Genomic DNA, 22,962 nt, shown 5'->3' with positions numbered 1-22,962 from the left:
TGGAGGAACGGGGTCCTTCTGGGCAGGGCCATGTGCCGAGAGGGCTGTGGTTGGGACCCCCACGTTCCCGGGGCTTTGCTTAGCTCCCTGCGATTTGCTTCCTACCCCAGGTACCCTAGAGCCAGGCAGACCATGTTCTGGGCTCAGTGAACAATTCAGACGAGGGTCCCCAGGCAGGAGGGGAACGTGGTTAGCAAGGTCACTGTCTTGCCCCCTGGCTTACAAGGGAAGAAAGCAAATAGGTCTGCACTAAGTGCACTGGAAGAATCTCTTTGGGAAACGCTCTCACTCAGCAGTCCCACGCCCGCAGACACAGTCCTCCAGAAATCCAGACCCAGGTAAGGGATGGGTCCGTGTCCCGAACGCACGACTGAGGATGAGTAAGCACAGTCACTTCCTCACCGCCTGGGACAGTCAGAAACGGGCGCACCCATCCCAGTCCACCTAAACAGCAGGCGCTGAGGCCAGTGCCCAAAGGGGGCAAGGCAGCCCTAGGCGAGGCAGAGGCAGCTCACGCCTCCCTTCCTCTGCCACTGACTACAGCCATGAAACCTGGGCAGGAGGCCCAGCGGCTACTGGAAGACTCTGAAGATAGCAGCTGGTGGACCAGGGAAGAGCTGCTAGTGAGCAGTGTCCCAACCTCACCTGCCCCCAAACAGGAAAGCGCAGCAGAGATCTGGAAGTGGAAGTGAGCGCTGTGGAGCAGATAGGGGAGACCCTAGCTCGGCTCTAGGGTAGGAAGGGGAACTCCTGGCACTCAGAGGGAACAGAGAATCACCCCACAGCCCCCCTCTTTCTGTTCCCTCACGTCCCAGGCCCCAGGCCGTCCTGTAGTGCTAGCCCTGTCCCAAGAGGGTGGGGCAACCCTGTTGCTCTTTCCTCTGTCCTCCCTCCACTGAGGTGAGAATGCTGGCCCAATGGCAGACAGCACGACAGAGTGCAGATCCAGAGCCCCAAGTTTGTGGCCACAGGACCCAGGAAGGCCCAGGGAACTGGAAAGTACCGGCCAGTGAGCAACAAGTGAGGAGCCCAGGAAAGCCACCCCATGGAGTCGTTATGTCTCCAGAGATCTCTAGAATCCTGCATGCGTGAATCTGGTCTTCACACCATACTCTGACTTGTGAAAGCCTCTGAGAACTGAACTAACCACCCAGCTCCCAGACTGACCCCTGGGCGGTGCATACCCAGACAGACTTGAACAGCAGATGGCACAAAGGCTTTGAAAACTGACCTGATGTTCATGGCCCACAGGTTGAGGATTAGAACTTGTGGCCTGAACCTAACCAGATTGACTGCTGGTTAAAACAGAAATATCAATATTTTGTATATAATTTAGGACCTAGAATCTTACCACATAATACTCCAGAACTCTAGGATATAATCCAAAATTATATGAAAGACCAAGAAAACATCAACTCGCAAAGGAAAATAATTTAACAGAGGCCAACACGGTCACAGATGCTGGGATTATCTGACAAAGATAGTCTGAGTAAGAATGAAAATCCAACAGGCCAATAGTGTGATGCTTTAGCTACCAGTACATAGAGAGAAACCGTTTATAGCATGAAGGGTTTATATTAGAAAAGAAGAAAGATTTCAAATCAGTTATCTTCAGCTTTATCTAAAAAAAACTGGAAAGAGCAAAATAAACTCAAATCAAACAGAAGGAAATACTAGAGATAAGAGCAGAAATCAATGAATCAGGAATGAAAGAGAAGATATCATTATAGACTCTGCAGACACTAAAAAGATAATAAGGAAATACTATGAGCAACACTATGCATACAAACTCAACAACTTACATGAAATAGACCAATTTCTTAAAAACAACAAACTACCAAAACTCACCCAAAATGAAACAGAAAACCTGAGTGATTCAAAAAATTGAAATTCAGAGTTAAAAACATTCTGAAAAATAAATCTCCAGACTCAGATAGTTTCATTAACATCAATTATATACAATGTCTTCCAGAAAACAAAAGAGAAAGGAAAACTTCCTATTCATTTTATAAGGACCCCATTACCTTGATACCAAAACCAGACAAAAACATTACAAAAAAGAGACAATAACAGACTGATATGAATATAGATCCAAAAATCTCCAACAAAATATTAGCAAATAAAACCCAGCAATACCATAAAAAGAATGTAGGTTAAGCATCCCTAATCCAAAGTCTGAAATGCTCCAAAATCCAAAACTTTTTGAGCACTGACCTGTCCCTACAAGTGGGAAATTCCACATCTGACCTCATATGACAGGTCACAGTCAAAATGCAAGTGCATAACACAAAGTTTATTCAGCATCCCAAGGGAAAAATAAAATTACCTTCTAATTTACCTTCAGGCTATGTGTATAACGTATATAGGAAAACATAAATGAATTTTGTGTTTAGACTTGGGTCCCATCCCCAAGATATCTCATTATGTACATGTAAATATTCCAAAGTCCGAAAAAATCCAAACTACAAACAAAACACTTTTGGTCCCAAGCATTTGCATAAGGGACACACAACCCATAATGCATCAGAACCCACTGGAATTTATTCCAGGAATGCAAGGCTGGTTCAGTAACCAGAAAGCAGTCAGTGGAATCTGTCAGTGTATTAACAGTCTCAAGAAAAAAATCCCATGCGATCACCTCAATTGATGCATTTAACAAATAAAAAAGCATTTAACAAAATACAACAGCATTCATAATAAAAAAAAAAACAACTGTCAGTAAACTAGCAATAAAAGGGAACTTCCTCAGTGTGAAAAAGGACATCACAATAAACCTACATCTAACATCTTATTTGATGGTGAAAGACTGAATTCTTCTCCTTTAAGATCAGGAACAAGGCAAGAATGTCCACTCTCACCACTTGTATCCAGCTTTGTACTGGAAGTCTCAGTGAGGGAACAAGTCAAGAAAAAGACATAAAAGCCGTAAGATTGAAAGGGAAGAAATAAAGTGTCCCTATCTGCAGCCAATACATCTATGGTACAAAGTCCCACGCAATCTAAAACACACTTTCAGAGGAAGTGAGTTTGGCAAGACTGCAGGATACCAGGTCAACACACAAATATCAGTCATATTTCTATCACCTGGTGATGGCCAAATGGAAACTGAAATTTAAAAATATACAATTTACAACAGCTTCAAAAAAAAGAAATAGGTATAAAACTAATACTAGAGGTACATGGTAAAAACTACAAAACACTGATGGAAAGAAATCAAAGATGACATAAATAATGTATATTATATATCAAACATTTATGTAAATAATACATATCATATATATTTACATACATTGTGTGTGTGTATATATAGACACACACACACACACACACACACACACACACAAACACATATGGTGTTCGTCAATTGGGAGACTTAATGTGGTAAAAATATCAATTCTCCCCACGCTGAGCTATAGAGTTAACACAATACCAAGCAAAGTCCCAGCAGGATTTTTGTAGATCTAGACAAGCTGATTCTAAAATTCTAAGGAACTAGAATAGCTAAAACAATTTTAAAAAAGAATGTTGGAAGAATCGTACTATCTGATTTTCAGATTTACTACAAAGTTACAGCAATGAAGACAGTGTGGTATTGGCAAAGGAACAGATATGGAACAGAACAGAATCCCAAAACAGACCCACTCAAATATGGCCAATTTACTTTTGACCAAAGTGCAAAAACAATTCAATGGAGAAAGGACAGTCTTCTCTAAAAATAGTGTTGGAATAATTTCAAAAAATTATTTCATATGCAAAAAAAAAAGTTAACTTGGATACGAACCTCACACCTTATATAAAATTTAACTCAAAACTGATCATAGATCTAAATGTGAAACTATAAATATAAAGCTTTTAGAAGAAAACTTAGGTTTATATGACCTTGGGTTTGATAATGACTTCTTAGACATGGCACCAAAAGCGCAACCAACAAAAAATATTTGATAATTGGATTTCATCAAAATTAAAAACACTTGCTCTTTGAAAAACACTGCTAAACAGAATAAAAAGACAAGCTACAGACTGAGAGAAAATATTTGCAAATTACATATCTGACAAAGAACTTACATCCAGAACATACAATTCTAAAGCTCAACTATATGAAAATGACCTGATTTAAAAATGCTCAAAAGACACAAAGAGACATTCTTCAAAGAAGATATATGGATGACAAAGAAACACATATTAATAAAAAGACGTTCAACATCATTAGCCATTAGGGAAATGCAAATTAAAACTCTGCTGAGATACTACAACACACCTATGAGGATGGCAAAAATAAAAGCACTGACCAAGGATGCGGAGCAACTGGAACTCTCCTCCGCTGCGGATGAGGGTGCAAAATAGTAATGGTTTGGCAGTTTCTTATAAAGTTAAACATACACTTACCGCGTGACCCAGCCATCCCACTCCTGGGTATTTACCCTAGAGAAATGAAAACTTATGTCCACACATAAACCTGTACACAAAATGTTTATAGCAACTCTATTCATAATTGCCACAAACCAGAAAACAACCCAAACGTCCTTTGATGGGTGAATGGTTAAACAAGCTGTGGTTCAGAATATAAAATAAATCTAAATAAATACAAAAAGAGACAAACTTTTGACACACAGAACAAACCTTGGATGAATCTCAAAGGCATTATGTTGAGTGAAAGAAGCCAGACTCCAGAGGCCACACACTGTATGATGCCACTCATACAACAATCTCAAAATGACAATTACAGTGCCACACCACACCATTCAGATGACAGTCTCAAAGAGACAAAAACTACTGTGATGGAGAACAGACCGGTGGTAGCCAGGACGTGGGGAAGGGTGGAGGGCAGGACGACAAAGGGGCAGCACGAGGGAGGTTTTGAGATTCTGTGTCCTGACTGCAGTGATGGGTAGACAAATCTGTACAAGCAGCAAAATTCATTTTCAAAAGGTCAACTTTACTCATAACTTAAATAAAATTAAGCAAAAAACCTAAACATACACAAAACAGTAAAACAAAACACAGAAAGCAAACTCCAAAAACAAAACAAAAAAAACCCAAGCTGCCAGAGAACCACATCTTAGGAGCTCAGTTTTACAGAAAAATGACGTGTTTGTGTATCTAAAGGATACACAAGGCTGACAGTGACTGCATCTTAAGGGGGGCGGTCTTCCTGATTACAGGACCACTTCACTTTCTAACTTGATATACTGCTTTTTTAAAAAACAATGTTCATGTATTGATTCTAAATTGGAACAAAAGATAATAAAGATAAAACAAGTTCAAGTTTCACTGTGTGGCCCAAACTGAATCCTGATCTGCTACCACACAGAACCTACATGGTTCTCAGGGCTTTGCTGGTTTAAAAATATTATTTGTGTTTATTTCTATCATGGAGGAGACAAAATTTTATAGAAAGAAGGAAAGAAAGGAAGCCTACCAAGAGGTTGACGGACTCGATGACGTCCAAGAACACCTCATTCTTCCGGTACTTGATGCCTTCGGACCGCCAGGACACTGCGTTGGTGACGGTGGCCGGGGGCCTCGGGGCCCCTGTTTCCAGCTTGTGGCCTTCCTGAGTGATGTACCTTTGGGGCCACACACCCAGAGTTAAGGAGGGGCCACCTGCACCAATACCACAGCTTCAGGCCCTGATATCTCAGCAGGGCTGCAGTGGGGACAGGGCAGGTCCCAGCTGACTTGCAAAGAGGCCCTCAATTTCATCACACCCGGGAAAAGGCAGCCTCTGGTTCCACCTGGGGGTGCTTAATACAAGAAAATCTTAACAATTTCCAAAAAACCAACAGACTCAAGTTATAATGACAGTAAAGCATTAATTTTTGGGGGGCCAAGGGAGACAGTGTTTGGGAGGAAAACAAGTGGGGGTGAGCTGTTCCCCTGTCCCTGCTGGACATGCAGATGGGACTGAGCCCTGCAAGGGTACCCCAGCAACCTGGATCCCATTTGGGGGGTCGACGGGAGCAGTGGTTGGGAACATAGATGTCTCTGTGCGTCTGTTTGCTCCCTCTACGGTGGGGAGAGGCTGCATGGGGAGATTGCAAATCGCAAAGTGAGCTGTACAGGGCCTGGCCCCCAGGAAGTGCTTAATCCACGTGGGCTGTTGAGGGGCAGGACTTCAAAGAAGGAAGATTTTGACCACAGTCTCATTACGACAATAAAAACAAAGGCAGGTAACTCCCTAATAGCAAGGGATTTGGCACATCTAAGTGGATAGAAAATAAAGACCCAGCAACAGGAAAAACACTCCTGTTATAACGGGATGTTGAATGAAAACAGGATCCCAAACCACTGAGGGCAACTTAGTAAAAACACGTACATGGCTGGAGATGGGAGGGTGGATGGGGAGACAACATTGGCTTCTCCCGTTTCCAAACCTGATGCTGTCAGTATCATGCCGCCCCCCCAGGCCCGACCTCCCAGGCCACATGCCGCCCACTCACTCCTGCAGGATCTTGCTGTCGGTGGTCTGGGGGTAGCCAAAGTCCATGAGCTCATCAAGCAGCTCGTAGATGATGACAAAGTTGTCTCGGATGCTCTCTTCCTCCAGCTCCTTGAAGTACTCAGAAAACACCTGTGGCGTTGGAGGCAGGCGGGTTGTTGAGAAGACGGATGAGAACTAAATGAATGCTTGCACAAATGCATTTGCCTTCTTGCCCTGAGGCCCCAGCCAACAGCCCTTTTGCCCACTTTCTAGGCTTGGTGACGTGCTACAGGGCCGGGGAATGTGGGCAGGAGGAAGGCAGTGGCTGTCTGTGTCGTGGGAGCCGGCTGGGGCTGCCGCAGACGTCCTCTGAAGCCTGGTCAGAAGTGCCGCATCCTGACCCCACGTCTCTTCTCCTCCCCAGGGGTGTGGCCCCTCCCGACCTTCCCTTCAATCCAGGCTGTAAAAGTCACCCCTTGCCTCTGAGTCAGCAGGGACTCAGGTGAGGGCCGAGAGCCACCTTCTGGCCTTGGTAAGCTGCCAGGCTGCACAGCTACATGTGCACACACGTCTGCCCCATTTCAATACAAAGTGCAGAGGGTTTAAAGAAGGGATGCCAAAGAAGAGGGGCTTGTTAGAAGCTCTTTTTCTGTTAATTTTTTTTTTCCTATTTTTCAGAGATGGGTCTCACTCTGTCACCCAGGCTGGAGTGCAATGGCATGATCATAGCTCACTGCAGCCTTGAACTCCTGGGTTCAAGTGATCCTCCTGCCTCAGTCTCCTGAGTAGCTGGGACTACAGGTGTGGGCCACCACACCTGGTTAATTTAAATAATTTTTTAGAGATGAGGTCTTGCTACGTTGCTCCAGTTGGTCTTTTTTTTTTTTTTTTTTTTGAGACAGAATCTTACTCTGTCACCCAGGTGAGTGCCTTGGTGTCAGCCTAGCTCACAGCAACCTCAAACTCCTGGGCTCAAGCGATCCTCCTGCCTCAGCCTCCCGAGTAGCTGAGGCTACAGGTGTGCACCACTACACCCAGCTAATTTTTTCTATTTTTAGTTGGCCAGCTAATTTCTTCATTTTTAGTAGGATGGGGGTCTCGCTCTTGCTGAGGCTGGTCTCGAACTCCTGGCCTCAAGTGATCCTCCTGTCTTGGTCTCCCAAGTAGCTAGGATTACAGGTGTGAGCCACCATGCCCACCCAGCAGAAGCTCTTTTGTTAGCACTAACACCAAAGGAAGGAAGGTCACTAAAACAGAAAAGCAATACCCAGTACTTGGGGAGGAGAACCTTCCCCTGCCCGCATCCCCGTGCTCCCTCCTCTGCTGGCATCCCTGGGCACTCGAGGGCTGCAGTCACCTGGGCCTCTGCTTGGAAATCATGGGCAGCACAGCCAGGCACGGCCTGCCTGGGATGGCACCATTGCCCCAGAGTGACGGCCTGGGGGATTCCCAGGCAGATGCACCACTCCCCAGCCCCTGCTGCCGACGTTCTGCACGGGCAGCACCACCTGAGGGACAAAAGCTCTCCTGGGCCCACCCCAGGCCTCCAGGGCCCCATTCCCAGCTTTCTTCAGCCCCACGGCCCCACCTGGCCAGGCCTCCATCGGCATTCCTGGAACCCTGCAGTGGCCTCCTCACTGCCTTCAAGTTCTTCCCCTACTCAGCAGCCAGAGAGGTTGCTTTAAGTCAAACCAGGTCTTTTCAGTCTCCTGCTCAAAGCCCTCTGCAACCTCTCACCAGATGTGGAATGAAATCCCCACACCCACACAGCCCTCCATGGTCCAGCCCCACAAGCTGTCCCACACTGGCCTCCCTCCCTGGTGTTCCCTGACTGCCCAACGCACACTCCTGCCCCAGGGCCTTTGTATGTGCTGCTGTCACCCCATCTCATTGTCAGCCTGGGCCTGGCATGTGTCAATTTTCTCCAAGGCAGGCCTGGGGTATGTGTGCCTTGAGAGTCCCCAGGGAGATTCTGAGCTGAGCTGGGCTCTGCATCCCTGCTGTTATTCCACCTCTCCAACCCCAGTTTTCACCAAAAATCCTTCCACAGCTGGCTGGGGGGCTTGCCTGTCCCTCCTATGGTCAGGGCACACCCCTGCTCTGAGCCCCACCTTCTCCTGTTCACCTTCGTCCTCACCAGGGTGGGGGAGCAATGAAGGCCACAGAATTCAACAGGCGGTGGGTGGCGGGGACTCCCCCATCCCACTTTCTGGGGTTCCAGTCCCAGAACTCCCTGGGGATGTTGCAGCTCTGGCTCGGGTGGCCATGCATGGGGAAGCACGAAAGCAGAGTTGAGACAACTGCCACCCACCCCCCGTGGCCCCTCTGACAAGACTCACCTGCACCACCTTATAGAGGAAGGAGAACACCAGTGACACACATGCGTTCTTCTTGGAAGTGGCGACCACTGCATAGCAGCCGCAGTTAAGGAGCGTTAAGACGCCTGGGCTGCCGCCTCGCAGACCCCAGTTCCTGGAGGAACCCCCCACCCCCACACTGGGCTCAGAGCCTCCCCAGCCCCACTCCCAGACATTTACTTGGCCCACAGTGGGTCACCAAGATCCTGGTCTGAGCCAGGCCTGGGACACAGCAGTCACCAGCCAGACATGGTCCCAGCCCCCAGGGAGTGCTTGTTAACACAGAGAATCACAGGTGGCACAGGGCACCTGTCCCAGCTGCTGGGTTAGGGGGCTTCCCTGAGTGGGGAGGGGGCAGGGCTCATTCTCAAGGTTACAGGCTGCTTGTGCTACCCTTCAGAGCTGTCCTCAGGGCCTTCCAGAACAAGGTGAAGTCTAAACAGGGGCACGCCACAGGGAGCCAGACGAGGGCCCTGAACCAGACAGCCCACAGCGGGATGCGCACAGAAGTCACCAGGAACCATCTCCCTACAGTGCAGACGCTGACTGGACAGGGCTGGGGGGGCCTGGGATCCTACATCTCCAAAAGGCTCCCAGGGGATGCTCTTCCCCTGGGCCATACTGTACTAGCAAGGCCCTGAGTGTCTCCACGAGCTCGGAAAGGGGCATGGATCCCACATCTGCGGGGTGAAATGTGCACGTATCGGCTTGACTGACCCAAACAGTCCTGCAGCGAGAGGTCCGTGCTCCCACTGGACTGTGGCAAGGCGAGGGACTTGCCTCCCATTCTGTGGCTGCTGGAGCTGGGGCTCGAAGGGGACTGTGCGCTGCAAAGCCAGGCCCTGCCTGCAGTAGTGTGGGTACCTCAATGTGCCTGGAGGTCTGATCAAAGCTGTGGGGTGGCCCGTCAGACCTCATGGAGGGAAACTGGCTTGGCCAGGGCTCCACACGGGCCTGCGGGCAGGAAGGGTGGGGGGGGATAGCGAGTGATCTCTCCCCTTCTTTGTATAGGGGAGCACCAGGCCAGTACCCTCCCACCTGGACGCTGGCCCCAGCCGGCCCGCCACCTCCCAAGTCCACTCCTGTCCCCAACAGTCTGGCCCCCACTCAGCAGCCAGAGACTTCCAGAAAATGCAAATTTGCCTCAAACCCTCCAAAAACTTCCTATCACATTTAAGATCATGTCCTTCGTGGCCTAGGACCCAGCCAACCCCTTGAGTCTTGCTCCCGCCATGCACCCCTCTCCTGGGCTCCAGCCACCCCCACTGAAGCTTCTGGAACAAGCCTCACTTTCCTCTGCAGATGCTTCGCCTGGGCCTAGTGCCTGCCTGCTCCTCCAGCTGGCAGAAGCCTGGCATTCCTGAGGGTCTCCTCCAGGATGTCACCTCCCTTCCTGGGTCCCTGAGCCAGATGAGGTCCCTGTCACACTCTGTCCTCTCCTCGTACCTGTCACCCATGTCATGTGTTCTCTGCCCATCTCCTCAGGCAGCAGGGAGCTCCAGGGGGACAGGGCTGTGTCTGGTGGCTCCTACTGTGCCCAAGCCAGCCCTGGGCCAGGCCAGGTGTTCGTGGCTATCAGCACGTGCACACGTGCACACACAGGAGTCCCCTAGGAGCTGCCCTGGCAAAGGGATACAATACAGGTTGTTGTGTTTGATCCACATGAAGCGGACGCCCCCATGGGCCAGGATGGGCGACAGCATCCCCTCCTCCTCCTTCTCCATCAGGATGGGCATGAAGTGTTCCACCTCTGACATGTCCACGTCGCCGCGGTAGTTCCGACAGATGAGCACCTGGCGTGGGGAAGGAAGAAGGAAGATGCTTTCATTTTGAGTCCTACAACCCGAGGGTGAGACGTGCCAGCCTGCCTCCCTCTGCGGACACTGATCATGACCCCGGTCTGTGAAAAGGTGAGACCAGGAGCCATTCTGATCTCCATCTCTCAGAGACCACCTTGAGGAGAGCATCTCCCAAAGTGAACTTCCACAGGGGCCACGGCAGGGGACGGGTGGAAGGGGGCCCTGGGGCAAGAGTCCGGGACCCAATTGCTCAGAGACACCAGATTAAGCAATGCCCCACAGGCTCTCAACGCAGACCTTCTCAGAGCCTTTCCCGTGCTAATACACCCTGCTCTCCTACCACTGTCAGGGCACCTGTTTCCTGCTGAGGGTTCTTGTTTACTGGAACCCACCTGTGGCCTGAAGAGGAGAAGCCCTCCTCCTGGTCTCTCTCAGAGCCTGCGGGTTAGTGAGGACGCACAGCACCGGAACCCCCATCCGCTGATGGGAACGTAAAATGGGACCACCACTTCAGTCAAGTTTAGCAGTTCCCCCAAAAGTTAATCTAGAGTTACCATATGATGCAGTCATTCCTCTCTTAGGCGTTTACACAAGAGAAGTGAAACCATACGTCTGCAGGAAGACTGGCACACAAATGTTTACAGAAGCTTTAATTTACACAGTCCCCGAGTAGAGACTCTGCCAATGGCCTTCAGCAGGTGAATGTGGACACAAGGCCTACACACACCATCAGCATCATTCCTCAGCAACGAAAAGGAACAGACTAACAACACACGGACGCATCTCAGTCACTGTGCCGAGTCAAAGAAATCACACAAGAGAGCTTATCCTGCATTTCTACACTTACAAAAAACCCTAGAAATGGTGATGAGAAACAGCCCAGGGGCTGCCTAGGCACAGGGCTGGACAGCAAAGAGGGCGGGAGAAGCTTTGGGAGGTGTGGTTAGGGCTTCCCAGGTACACACACGACTGATCTCATCAAACCATACATTTTAAATAAGTGCAGTTTATTACATGTAAATTACACCGAAGGAATTAAAAGGAGGTTGGAAGCTTTACCAGGCTGGGCACGGCTATGGTTGGAGATGCTGCCTGGAGCGACCGCCGCTCTCGGGGCCCACAAGGACAGCCAGCGGCAGGACGTCATTGTTGAGCTGACCATCCTGGGAACCGTCTGCCTCAGAACCCATCATTTCATCACATACGTTGTCTTTATTTTTTCAAGCCAGGGAGAGAGCAGGAAGCACCGTCCTTTCCTTATCTCTCCTTATGGCCCATGGGACAGGTCAGAGAGAGGCAGGTGACAAGTCAGAGGCTCTGCTTGGAGCTTCTTACACAGAAGCTGGATCAGGTCTCTCCCCTGCTGAAACTACAACCTACCCCAGCCTCCCCTGGCACTGAGTCCAGGTGGCTCACAAAGACCTGGCTGCTCAGAGCCCCTCCGACACCTCTGTCCACACGGCCCTGGCTCACTCCACTCCAGCAAGCCTGGCCCCTTAGCTGGTGTCTGAGCCACCCACGTCTGTGCCCACCCTGGGGCCTCTGCACTTGCACTTGCATTCTCTGCTGAGAATGCTGGGACTTGGCTCTTCTTATTTCTCAAGCGTTGGCCTGTCAGTACCTCCTCCAAGAAGTCTTCCTGCTGCCCTGGCTGAGAGATTACATCCCACTCCTGTCGACCCTAACCCTGCTTTATCTTCATTGTCCCTGTCACCCGCTGCTTTACACATTTGGATCCTCATTTATGGTCTGACATTCCCTGAGAACAGCGACTACTTCTGTCTTGTTCACAGCTATGTCCCAATACCCAGAACAGAACCTGGCCCATAGCAGCTGCCCAGTAAACGTTTGTGCAGTGAATGTGGGGATAAGGAGGAAAAGAGGGCGAGGATACTGCCCAGGTGTCCAGTGCAGACAGCTGAATGGACGATGTCATCACTGAGATGGAGAAGGCAGGTAAAGGGAGTTCATTTTTGGGGAATGCTGAATTTGTGGTGGCTGTGGGACCTCCATGGTGTCCCAGAGGCCAGTGAATCTCCAGGTAAGTGCTCTGGGCAAATTTGAGAGTTTTTGGCCCACTGACATGAATCAAAGCCCACCCAAGAAGGAGGACAGTACCGGTGGGGGGGGGGGCATGCCTGGGCCTGGGCAGCTCAACAGCCATAGGGAGGGCAGAAGAGGAGGGGCTGGCAGACAGTGAGAGAAACAGGAGGAAGAGGAGGAAGAGGGGAGAGAGAGGGGAGGGAGGGGGGAGAGAGAGAGAGAGAAGCTCCTCCTTCCCAGGAGGGAAGTGCTGCAGGGGAGAGTGGTTAGTGGTGTCAGAAGCTGCTGAGACACAAAGAAGATAAGGCGGAGACGTGTCCACGGAGGGCTTTCTACCAGCTCCACGTGGCCACGCTGGTTTCCTCGGTGATCACAGGCGCTGCTTGGCAGACAGACATGAGGGCACGCATTTCTTGATGTGCCGTTGCTGTATTTGTGATTAAATGCAGTCTGCTCGGGAGGCAAACTTTCGGAACACGAGGTCCGCAGGCAGAGGAATGATAAAGGGCATCATGGTTGCTGGGGGGGAGGGGAGCCCACGGCTGCCTTGGGGAGCTTCCCGAAAGGCAGGTCTGTTCATGCTTCTCCCAGGCTACAGCCTGCTCGCAGTGGCTCCTCCTTCCTGGAATTCAAGTGGTCCCTTTGGTCCCCCTCTCCCATCTGGACATTCTCAACACCTACAGTCCAGGTGCCAGCATCACCCAGGACTTCCGGCTCGCCAGCCCCAGGGGCTGCCCCTCACCCCTCGTGCCCACTGGGATGCCTCTTTTCCACTGGACTGTCACCTGGTCACCTTCCAAACCCAGCTCCAGCATCCTCATCTTCCAGGAAGCCTTTCGGAACCACCTCCCCGTCTGCTGGCCAAAGACGAGGTTGGGCAACTGTGTCACCTGGGGCTTTGTCCCTGGCCCCTGCGGCTGCCTGGATCCAACTGTTGGGTAACGTCTCTGCTTCCGTGTGACCCCCCTGCTAGGCCAAGAGGCCCATGGAGGCGGGCAGTGCGTAGCCTGTCGCATGCGTTCACTCAGCAAGTCTGAGCAAAAACCCCACAAAAGCCTCTCTTCACCAGTGAGGAAAGCTAGGCTCAGAGAGAAGGCACTTGCCCAAGGTCACACAGCTGAGCAGCAGCGATGGGTTTTGGGCTTAGTTCTGACTGCACAGCCACAGTGAGACAGCTGGCACTGATGTATACCCTGTGGCTGGCACATGACTGGGTACATGCTGGGCACTTGAGAGCTGTCTGCTGAAGGAACAAGCGAGCTGGGACAGGCAGCCTGCTAGCACCTCTGGGAAGGCGGTGGCCAGGGCGGAAGAATCCTGCTATGAGGACATGAGGAACACTGCACCCTCCCAACTCCTGGCACGCCTCTAGGAAGGGTGTCTTCCCTGCTTCCAAGAAAGCCAGGGAAGGAAGCCCAGCACGGGCGCTCACCAGTTGCTGACTTTGGGTGGCATCTAGGGCAGGCACCCACTCAGGGAACTTAAGGAAAGTGCTGTGGGTAGGGCAGGAAGGGGCAGCCACTTCACCTCCTCACTCTCAACTGCTTCCGAGCTAACTCCCGGCTGCCACACCTGGACCCAACACCTATTTGTTTCTCCCGCTGAGCAATGTCAGGCTTAACATTGTTAGGCAGGTTCAGTCACTTGCCTTCCACCTGGGATGGACTTGGGGGAAGAAAGCAGTCCATTCCTGAAAGGCGTAAATGATCCCTCCTTTAAGTTTTCTCAGGTACCCCTGGGCGAAGATGTCTGGGTCCTAGTTTATGTCCAACTCTCTCATGTGTTGGTGCGATTTGTCACTCACCTCTCAGGAAACCCTCTCTCATCCCCTGGCTGACATGACACACTCACTGGTCCACCACTGCAAGTTACATTTATTTGTGCCCTTGGAGATTAGTGACCATCTCCCCCACCAACCCACGAGCTCCCTAAGGACAGGGCAATTTTTTGCTCAAACAAGGCAGCTCAAGGTTGAGCACCGTGCAGGGCACTTAGTGGATGTTCCGCAGACAGCGACGGAATGGACAAATGATGCTGGGTCGGACTCCTGGAGATGCTGCTTCTCTGTGACCAGTGTGACCTTGGGCAGGCTGCTTCGCCGCTGTGCCTCAGTTTCTCTCTCTGTAAAATGGTGCTTCCATCACCCACCCCACTGAACTCTTGCAACTAACTGAAAGTCACAATGCGAGTTAAGAAATTCCTACGGGGAGAAAGTGCAAAATAAACAGAAGCTGCTGCACCCGAAGAAGGTGGGACGGGCCTTCGAAGGCACGCTGTCCCCGCCACGCCTCGCCACCCCCGGCCAAGGGTCGCGCAACCCCCGGGTGCCCGGCTGCGGCCGGTCCTCCGGGTCCTTCGCCCAAGCCTGGGCCCGGGTCCCGGGCACGAGGCAACTCAGCGCCGCAGCCCACCGCGTTACCTAGCAACGGGGCGGGGCTTCCGGACTGAAGACCCCCCCCGCCCGGTTACCTAGCAACAGGGTGGGGCCCTCAGGACAGGACTACCAGCCTTCTTGCCTAACACCAGGGTGGGGCCCGCTGGCCGGTTACCTAGCAACAGGGTGGGACCCCCGTGTGTCCAGGGAGGCCCCGCCGGTTGCCCGGCAACGGGGTGGGTGGGGAGCCGTAAGTACCTTGCCCTTCAGGTCCAGCACGTAGACGGCGCTGGCGGACATGGCGGCTGCGGGAGGCCACGGCAGCTGCCGAGGGCAGTGGCGGCGACGGCAGAGACTGCCGGGCGTTGAGCAAGGCCGGGCGCGCCCCGCGACACTTCGCCTCCACTTCCGGTTTGAGGAGACGCGCGCGGACCGTTATGTCCGGTCGGGGAGGAGCTGCCAACAATGCGCAGGCGCGGGACGCAATGTACGCAGGCGCAGTATGTCCTATGGGACTGTATTTCTTGCCCACCGTCCGGGCGTGAGGCCCTGAGGGGCGGGGCCGACGAACCAGGCACCCTCCGGTTGTTGGGCGGGGCAATGAAGCCAGGGTCGCGGGAAACCACCTCCTGTGGGCCAAGCTAGGCGAGAGCGCCTGGTGGTGGCACCCACTTGGGACTCAGCCCTATGGAGCTCACAATCTGGTGGGAGAATCTAGGAAATAAATAAGTATACAGTCAAAAGGGGAAGGGTTAGGCGGTGGTGACTTGGAAAGAGATTAAACACTCTCGGAATGGCAATGAAGCCTGTCAGTGTCAACATTTATCAATGAATGAGATAAAATCCTGTTTATTGCCCGGAATGTTTTCATGAAAACCACACCCCCTGATCCAAGACCAAAAGCACCGCGTTTTATTTCTGCTGTTAGTGACCACGTGGGTAATGCAAACGGTGGTCCCTGATTAATCAGTTGAATTATATCTAGTTTGCTTTTATGAACACTTGGGCTGTGGAGAAATGCTTGCCTTCTGTTCCAACAAACCATCACGGTACCCTGGGGATCCTAATCCTGCAGTATCAGAGCCATTTATCCAGGCTGCCCACCTCTTGCATATCTTTTATCTTCCCTCCTATCTCTGTTGGGGTTTGGAAAAATGGTTTTTGCAACTCTGTGGTTATATATACTTTGCTTAGGATGGAGATGTAATTGCGAGAAAATCCAGAGAAGAAAAATGGGGCTGGGTGTGGTGGCTCATGCCTGTAATTCTAGCACTTTGGGAAGGTGAGGCAGGAGGACTGCTTGAGGCCAGGGGTTCAAGACCAGCCTGAGCAAGAGCGAGACCCCCGTTTCTACAAAAAATAGAAAAATTAGCCTGGTGTGCTAGTGCACGCCTGTTGTCCCAGCTACTCTGGAGACTGAGGCAGGAGGATTGCTTGAGCCCAGGAGTTTGGAGTTGCACTCTAGCCTGGACAACAGAGCAAGACTCTGTGGCAAAAAAAAAAGCCCTGGAATATTTTAAAACGACTAAGTGAATCCTGGTCTGCAAGCATTCTTGCACAAAGCAAGCAGCCAAGAGAAGCTTTTTGATATTGATTGTCCAGTGAATAAGCTCTGGAAGGAATCTGATAATACGTCAGGGCTGTGACTGATTACTGCCTAAGAAAGAACATCAGGGTCTCTTCAGCAAGAGTTAACAGTGACAGATGTGATGTATAAGGAACCCTATTGTATCTAGCTTCATACTTTGCCCAATTTATTGTAGTGTTTTAGAAAAACTTATCTTTTTTTAAGCACAAAACTGTACACATTCACTGAACAAAGACTGAGAAAATGCCAAAAAGTATACGGCAGAAAAAAAAACCACCTAAGAGAGGTGGCTCCTCTCATTATAGAGCGTTTCCTTCCAGGTTTGCTCCAGGCATTTTGTTTTAGATGTTTAAAAATCAGTATCAAGGGGGCTGGAAGTGATTGGATGTCTTTTGAGGAAATAGACTTGCAAATCTCAAGAGTACCATCCACAATAAGCACTGTCTTTACACATAAATTACTCCTGACCCCTTTTTCTTCATGTGGGGGCAACTCAGGTCACATTTGAATCTCAACCTCGCTATTTATACTATTTAATAAATGCAGATTAGACCATATCTATTATGGTAAAGCAGGGTTTCTCAAACTTTGATTCATCTGTCATTTGGGGAGCTCTAAAAAAATCCCAATGACCAAACCCCACCCCAGACCAATTAAAACAGAATCCCTAGACATGGGTTTCAGGCTTCCATGGTTCTAATGCTTCCCAGGAGATTCTAATATGTGGCAGCTGGGGCAGACTGTAATAGTGACAGCCCCCAACAAACCACACATCCTAGGCCGGGCACGGTGGCTCATGCCTGTAATCCTAGCACTCTGGGAGGCCGAGGCGGGTGGATCGCTCGAGGTCAGGAGTTCGAGACCAGCCTGAGTAAGAGCGAGACCCCGTCTCTACTAAAAAATAGAAAGAAATTATCTGGCCAACTAAAATATAAATAGAAAAAATTAGCTGGGCATGGTGGCGCATGCCTGTAGTCCCAGCTACTCAGGAGGCTGAAGCAGTAGGATTGCCTAAGCCCAGGAGTTTGAGGTTGCTGTGAGCTAGGCTGACGCCATGGCACTCACTCTAGCCCAGGCGACAAAGTGAGACTCTGTCTCAAAAAAAAGAAAAAAAAACCACACATCCTGGCATCCATGCCCTTGTGTGGTTCCCTCCTGGACTCTGCGTTTGGCTATGTGACTTGTTGGCCAATGACAGGCTATGTGGGGAGACATCCTGGAGGGTGAGATGTCATCTTGGACTTTCTGGCCCCAGGCACACCAATGTGGCTACATAGGTGAAGTAAGCCACACTACATGGAAAAGAACCTTCTAGCAGAGCAGTCAACCCACAGAATTTTGAGAGACAATATATCTTTGTCGTCTTAAGCCACTATATTTTGGAGGGGTTACGCAGTGATGGATAACTAAAATAACTATCTTTCCACCATACTGATAAACTGTCTTTCCACTGGGCAATGGGAGAATCACTGCCAAAAATAGCCACCACTAATGAGAGCATGTCATCTCTCTTAGGTGCGACCCACAGGTGGAAATAGATGTGCCACCTAAGCTTTTCCAAGCTGAGTTGTTTTGTAGCATGTACTTTTCTTCACATGCCATAAATCCAAAAGGAAGCATTTCAGTAACAATTAGCCTATAGTAATAGTAAGACATTCAGACTTGTATTTAATAACTGGTTTTTGCTTTATTCCAGTTTACACAGCACAGCCCCAAACTCAACACTTGGCTCCGTGTGACGTGCCCATTCTGAGTAAACATGAGAGGCTGCTCGGAGCCTGGGTTGAGGTTTGTGAGGCAGGCCGTGTCCAGGTTCCATTACAAAGAGTGCTGTGATCGATTAGCAACGCCTGCCATGGCAATATCCCATCCTTGTCTCAGCTGGTGGTTCTGCTACCCAGGCTGCGTTGTCTCACTGGCCAGGTGGCTGAGGGGGCAGTGTGAAGGCCACGAAGCTGCCAGTGGCCTCCTGGCACCTGGGGAGAACAGCACGAGCCCCAAGCTAGAGGGAGCTTGGAAGGGCAGGGTCCCACAGGAGGCTGCACACTGCAGACCACGCCTGCATTAGCTCCTTATCCTGTGGAGTCGTCTCATCCAGGTAAAGACAGACAGCTGGCCTGGCCTCAGAGGGTTAGCTGGGACTTGGAGATAAAATCATTTTTATGGGGCACAAAGAAATGGCCTTTACCTCTAGATGAACCTTCAAAACTTTCCATTCAAACCAAAAAGGTGTATCTTCTGTGTGCTACCAAGAAACCTCACCTGAGTAAAAGGACAGTCTGTCTTTAATCAAGTTCCAGAATGAGGTTACACAGCTTCGAAAAGCACTGCCACAGCAGAAGATGCAAGGGTGTGTGTAAAGCAGTGTTTCTAGAAAAATACCACAGGAACCAAACATAACCCTGACCTGGCCTTCTGCTTAGCCTCGATGCTGCTCTGTACCCGGGGCCAGGAGGCTACTTCGTCCAGCTGACTTTGGGGATGTCGTAGTGCTCCGTGAGAGTATCCAGGTGTCTGTTGAAGTCCTGGGAAAGGGAAGGAGAAAGCCTGTGTCAGCATGGACCCAAGGAGGGTGCTACAGATATGGGACACTGCCCAGCCCTACCTCTCCCATACCCTGTCTCTCCTGAGTGAGCCCCTCCTCTCAAACCCACTTGCCAGATCTTTTAGACACCTGAACCCTGGGTGGTGTCATTTCTGTTGGGTCAACTCCCTTGCCACTCCAATGGCTCCCAGCCTCTGGGGCCAAATGGGACCCTAAAAGGCTCGGTCTTCCACACCAGGCATGGTGACTTACCTCCACTCTCTGCTTGTGGGTTTTAGATGCTTTCTTCAGTATTCTTTCCATTTGCTGGGGATAGAAGAGACATGGAGGTGAGTTCCCAAGCTCAAGGCAGTCCAGGCTGCCATGGGATGGAAGGTGGGAGCCCCAGCCAGCCTGGCTCTCACACATAGAACAGCTGGAGGCTTCAGGCTGTACACCTCACTCCCTTCCCTCAACTCCACTCAGGGTAGCCCAACAGGGAACCCGGGTCAAGTTGCCCTTTGGTCCCAGCCTCATGAGTAACAGGAAATGTACAAGTGTCGACTGAGTATGTATCCGTGAGCACACTCCGCTGGCAGCTGTACGTGCGTTTCCTGCATCCTTAGTCAACTGACAGCACTCCCAGTTTGCAGGAAAACAAAGCCAAGATGGAGTCTGAAGAAGGATGAAGAATGAGGGAGGTAAAGGGGACACAGAGTGGACGTTCGAGTGACAGTATCCATCTTGATGGCCAGTCACAGCGCCCAGAAGGGCTACAAGATGCACATCACCCTCCCCAGTGTGATCCTGGAGTGTGCATCCTGCACCACGTCCTGCTGCAACACTCACTCCAAACACCTGATGATACCTGGAAAGGCTGGTACCTGGTAAGAGTTGAGAGTGTGGGATGCAGAGCCAGACAGACCTGGGGCTGCACCTGGCTCTCCACTTAGTGGTAGGGTGACTGTAGCTGACTCTTTGGTGGTCCCCAGGAGCTGTGCTGCCCCCTGTTCATCCCTTATGCAGTCCCCAGGCCACACACACAGCTGGCTTTGGACTTAGCTAACTCAACAGAATGTAGTGCCAGTTGTGGGCTGAAGCCATAAGACAGCCTGGCAACTCTGGCTTCATGCGCCTGGAAGCCAGCTACTGTGCAGGAAGACTGATGGCCCTGCTGGAAAGACAGGACCTGGAGGATAAGATGACCCGGGTGAAGAGGCCACAAAAACAGCACTGAGGTACCAGGCAAGTGATGGCAAAGCCATCTTTGCTCCTCCAGCTCAGTTGCACCTCCAGAGGACTCCAGGCCCAGCTGCCATCTGACTACACCAGACTCCAAATGAGATCAGCAAGAAAACCACCCCGCTGAACACAGTCAACCCAAAGAATCATGAGAGATACTATTGGTAGCTGCCACCTGGCTGCTCTTCCTTGTCCCTCCTCTTCTCCTTCGCTCCCCCTTCACCTCCCTCTGTCCATCCTTGCCTCTCTTCTTGCTGCCGTGAGCCCACCTGAGGCCTGGGTCGCCTCCCAAGACACCACACTGACTTTTCTGACTGTCACGTGACACCAGGCACCTGGCCGTGCTCTGCTCTCCCTTCCCCAACTCCAGATTCTCCAGGCACCAAGTTCACAGGGTATCCTGGTACTGTCACCAACCCCACTTCACAGATGGACAGAATGAGGAGCAGCTTGTACAGCTGGTGATGGGGCTGGAGATGCCAGGCCCCTGTCCCTGTGGGCCCTTCTCCCAGGAGCCGGGAGCTGAACAGCCTTCGTGCCCACAGGAGAATCTGCATTTCCCAACTGTGCCTGGCCCTGCCCACATCTCTCTCTCTTCTCTCTCACCTGCCGCATCTCTCATGACTCTTCTCTTCTAGGCCAAACAAAACTCACTGCAATACCTCCCATTTTAAATAACAGCAACAAACATTTCCCTTTCACTCTCTACCCCCTTCCAGCTACAGGTCCATTTCTCTGTCCACCTGAAGGATAATAATGTCCTCCAAAAAGTTATTTCTATTCCTCATCTCTACTTGTCTTTCCCCACGTTCTCTTGGACCCACTCTCATCAGCCTTTCTTCCTCCACATTCTTTTTTTCCTTTTTTTAAAAGTGTCGTTCTGTCGCCCTGGCTGGAGTACAGTGGTGTCATCATAGCTCACTGTAACCCTGAACTCCTGGCTCAAGCAACCCTCCTGCCTCAGCCTCCTGAGTAGTTGGGATTACAGGTACGAGCCACCATGCCTGGCTCTTAAGAGGTAGACTTTAGCCCTACTTTAAGTGGAAGGTAACTGACTCGTGCAGAGGTACACCGCTAACAAGTGGTAGAGTCTAACCCAGGTCTGTCTTGTCAGAGCTACTGGGTCCATGTGTTTCTGTATGCCTGAATTACATTCGGGAATAATGAGTTAACTTTCCCCAATGTCACTGTACACCTAGAATGGGGTTAGGGTTTCTCAGCCTTGGCACTATTGACATTTGGGGCCAAATCATTATTTTCTGGGGGAGTGGGGAGTGTTCTGTGCATTGCAGGATGTGCAGCAGCATCCCTCACCTCCAGCCGCTGGATGCCAGTAGCACTCATGCCCAGCTGTGACCTGGACATGTCCCAGACATTGCCACATGTGTGTGTGTGGCAGCGGTGGTGGTGAGGGGGTTGGCTCTCACCTAAATGGATTATCCCTTTCCCCAAAATAATGGGCTAAGTTTATCTGTCTTACCCTGCCTGATCTCTTCTGCCTCATATCACCCAAATTTATTAAGTGATTAATATGAAGCAAAATAATTTATTGGAGCTTTAAAATACAACATGGCTGAATCTGCCAAAGTCGCCATGGAAACAGACTTTATGGTGACTTAGAGCAGTGAGCATGGCCATTTAATACCAACAGCTATCATCCACTAAATGTTTATGCCACACCTACTGCCAGATGCTTTACCTGCATGACTTCATCCAAAGTTCCCAACTCTCTTAAGAGAAAGTACTATCCTGACTCCTACGGATGAGGAAACGGAGGCACGTTAAGAATAAAAGTCACTGGCCTGGTGTCACAGGGCAATGAGCCACAGTGCTGGAATCGTTTAAACGCCGCCCTAGCTCCCCTCTGCCTCCCACTCGGGCCAGGGGGCAGTCTTTGCGTCCTCGGATCTTCCTCGGCTGTGAACTCCCCCTTTCTCACTCACGCGACATCTTCTTCCCGAAATTAAGGTTCCCTCTGACCGCTCGCCCTCCTTCGAGCGTCCCAGCGCTGACCCCGACTTCGAGTCAACCGGCGCTGAGCTTCCCCAGCCTCCCCGACCACTCTCGCTCTGCCCTGCGCCTCACTCGCTTCTCCTGCATCTTCTCGAAGGCCACCTGGGCAGGAGTCCGCTTGTCTAGGCCGCGACGCTTCTCCTCCTCGTTCTTTTTGCTCGTCCCCATCGCTTCCAGGAGTTTCGCCTTGTCTTTGGCCTTCTTTTTCTTCTTCCTGGGAAGGGGTACAGAGAAGGGGCGGACGAGGATGGGTCAGAGCGTCAGGGGAAAAGGTCTAAGGGAACGGAACATGGAGTCCCGCGGGCCCTGGGGCCTCACCGCTTGGTCACGCCGAGCTCTGCGACGCCTTTGAGTTTCAGGGGCCCCTTTTGAACCTGCTCGTAGGCCTCCATGGTACTCGCCCGCAGTAAGGCAGTAGACTGCCACACTTCCTGTTTGCGAACACTATTTCCGCGCGAAAGCCCGCCTCATTCCTTCCCGATTGGCCAAGCTACGTGGGGTGCATGCGCTCTTGGCGGCTACGGCTGGGCCACACTTCCGGGTTGCGGGCCAAGGTTGCGGGGCGAAGAGTCAGGCGAGGTGCGTACTTTGCAGCATGTCT

General features: G+C 51.0%; 2 protein-coding genes across 7 annotated transcripts in view; both read right to left on the bottom strand.

Moving 5' to 3' along the window:
* The window catches only part of AP1M1 (adaptor related protein complex 1 subunit mu 1), a 28,844-nt gene extending 13,367 nt beyond the window's left edge, over nt 1–15,477 (bottom strand). For 2 of the 4 annotated variants that reach the window (XM_045551234.1, XM_045551252.1), the window contains exons 1-6: nt 15,253–15,477; nt 10,415–10,571; nt 8,761–8,828; nt 6,441–6,571; nt 5,420–5,567; nt 4,387–4,422 (exon numbers count right to left, since the gene is read on the bottom strand). In XM_045551234.1, coding sequence (XP_045407190.1) covers nt 4,387–4,422; nt 5,420–5,567; nt 6,441–6,571; nt 8,761–8,828; nt 10,415–10,571; nt 15,253–15,294 — 582 coding nt within the window. In that variant the 5' untranslated portion in view covers nt 15,295–15,477. The remainder of the gene's footprint in view (nt 1–4,386; nt 4,423–5,419; nt 5,568–6,440; nt 6,572–8,760; nt 8,829–10,414; nt 10,572–15,252) is intronic. The other 2 variants (XM_045551261.1, XM_045551243.1) reach the window with 1 other exon arrangement.
* Nucleotides 15,478–18,244: 2,767 nt separating this feature from the next.
* FAM32A (family with sequence similarity 32 member A) lies at nt 18,245–22,794 on the bottom strand. Of its 3 annotated transcripts, XM_045551213.1 has the most exons (5): nt 22,680–22,794; nt 22,434–22,575; nt 19,380–19,433; nt 18,990–19,107; nt 18,245–18,558 (listed from the first exon to the last, which is right to left on the bottom strand). In XM_045551213.1, the coding sequence occupies exons 1-4, from the start codon at nt 22,751–22,753 to the stop codon at nt 19,039–19,041; spliced, it is 339 nt and encodes a 112-aa protein (XP_045407169.1). In that variant the 5' UTR covers nt 22,754–22,794; the 3' UTR covers nt 18,245–18,558; nt 18,990–19,038. The 3 variants fall into 3 exon arrangements, with proteins under 3 accessions (XP_045407169.1, XP_045407177.1, XP_045407164.1); XM_045551221.1 differs by having other exon boundaries at nt 18,245–19,107; nt 22,464–22,575; XM_045551208.1 differs by having other exon boundaries at nt 18,245–19,107; nt 22,680–22,793.
* Nucleotides 22,795–22,962: the final 168 nt, after the last annotated feature.

The sequence above is a fragment of the Lemur catta genome, chromosome 1 (assembly GCF_020740605.2).
Source record: "Lemur catta isolate mLemCat1 chromosome 1, mLemCat1.pri, whole genome shotgun sequence".
NCBI classification, from domain to species: Eukaryota; Metazoa; Chordata; class Mammalia; order Primates; family Lemuridae; genus Lemur; species Lemur catta.
This window is presented reverse-complemented; position numbering and strand designations above follow the sequence as displayed.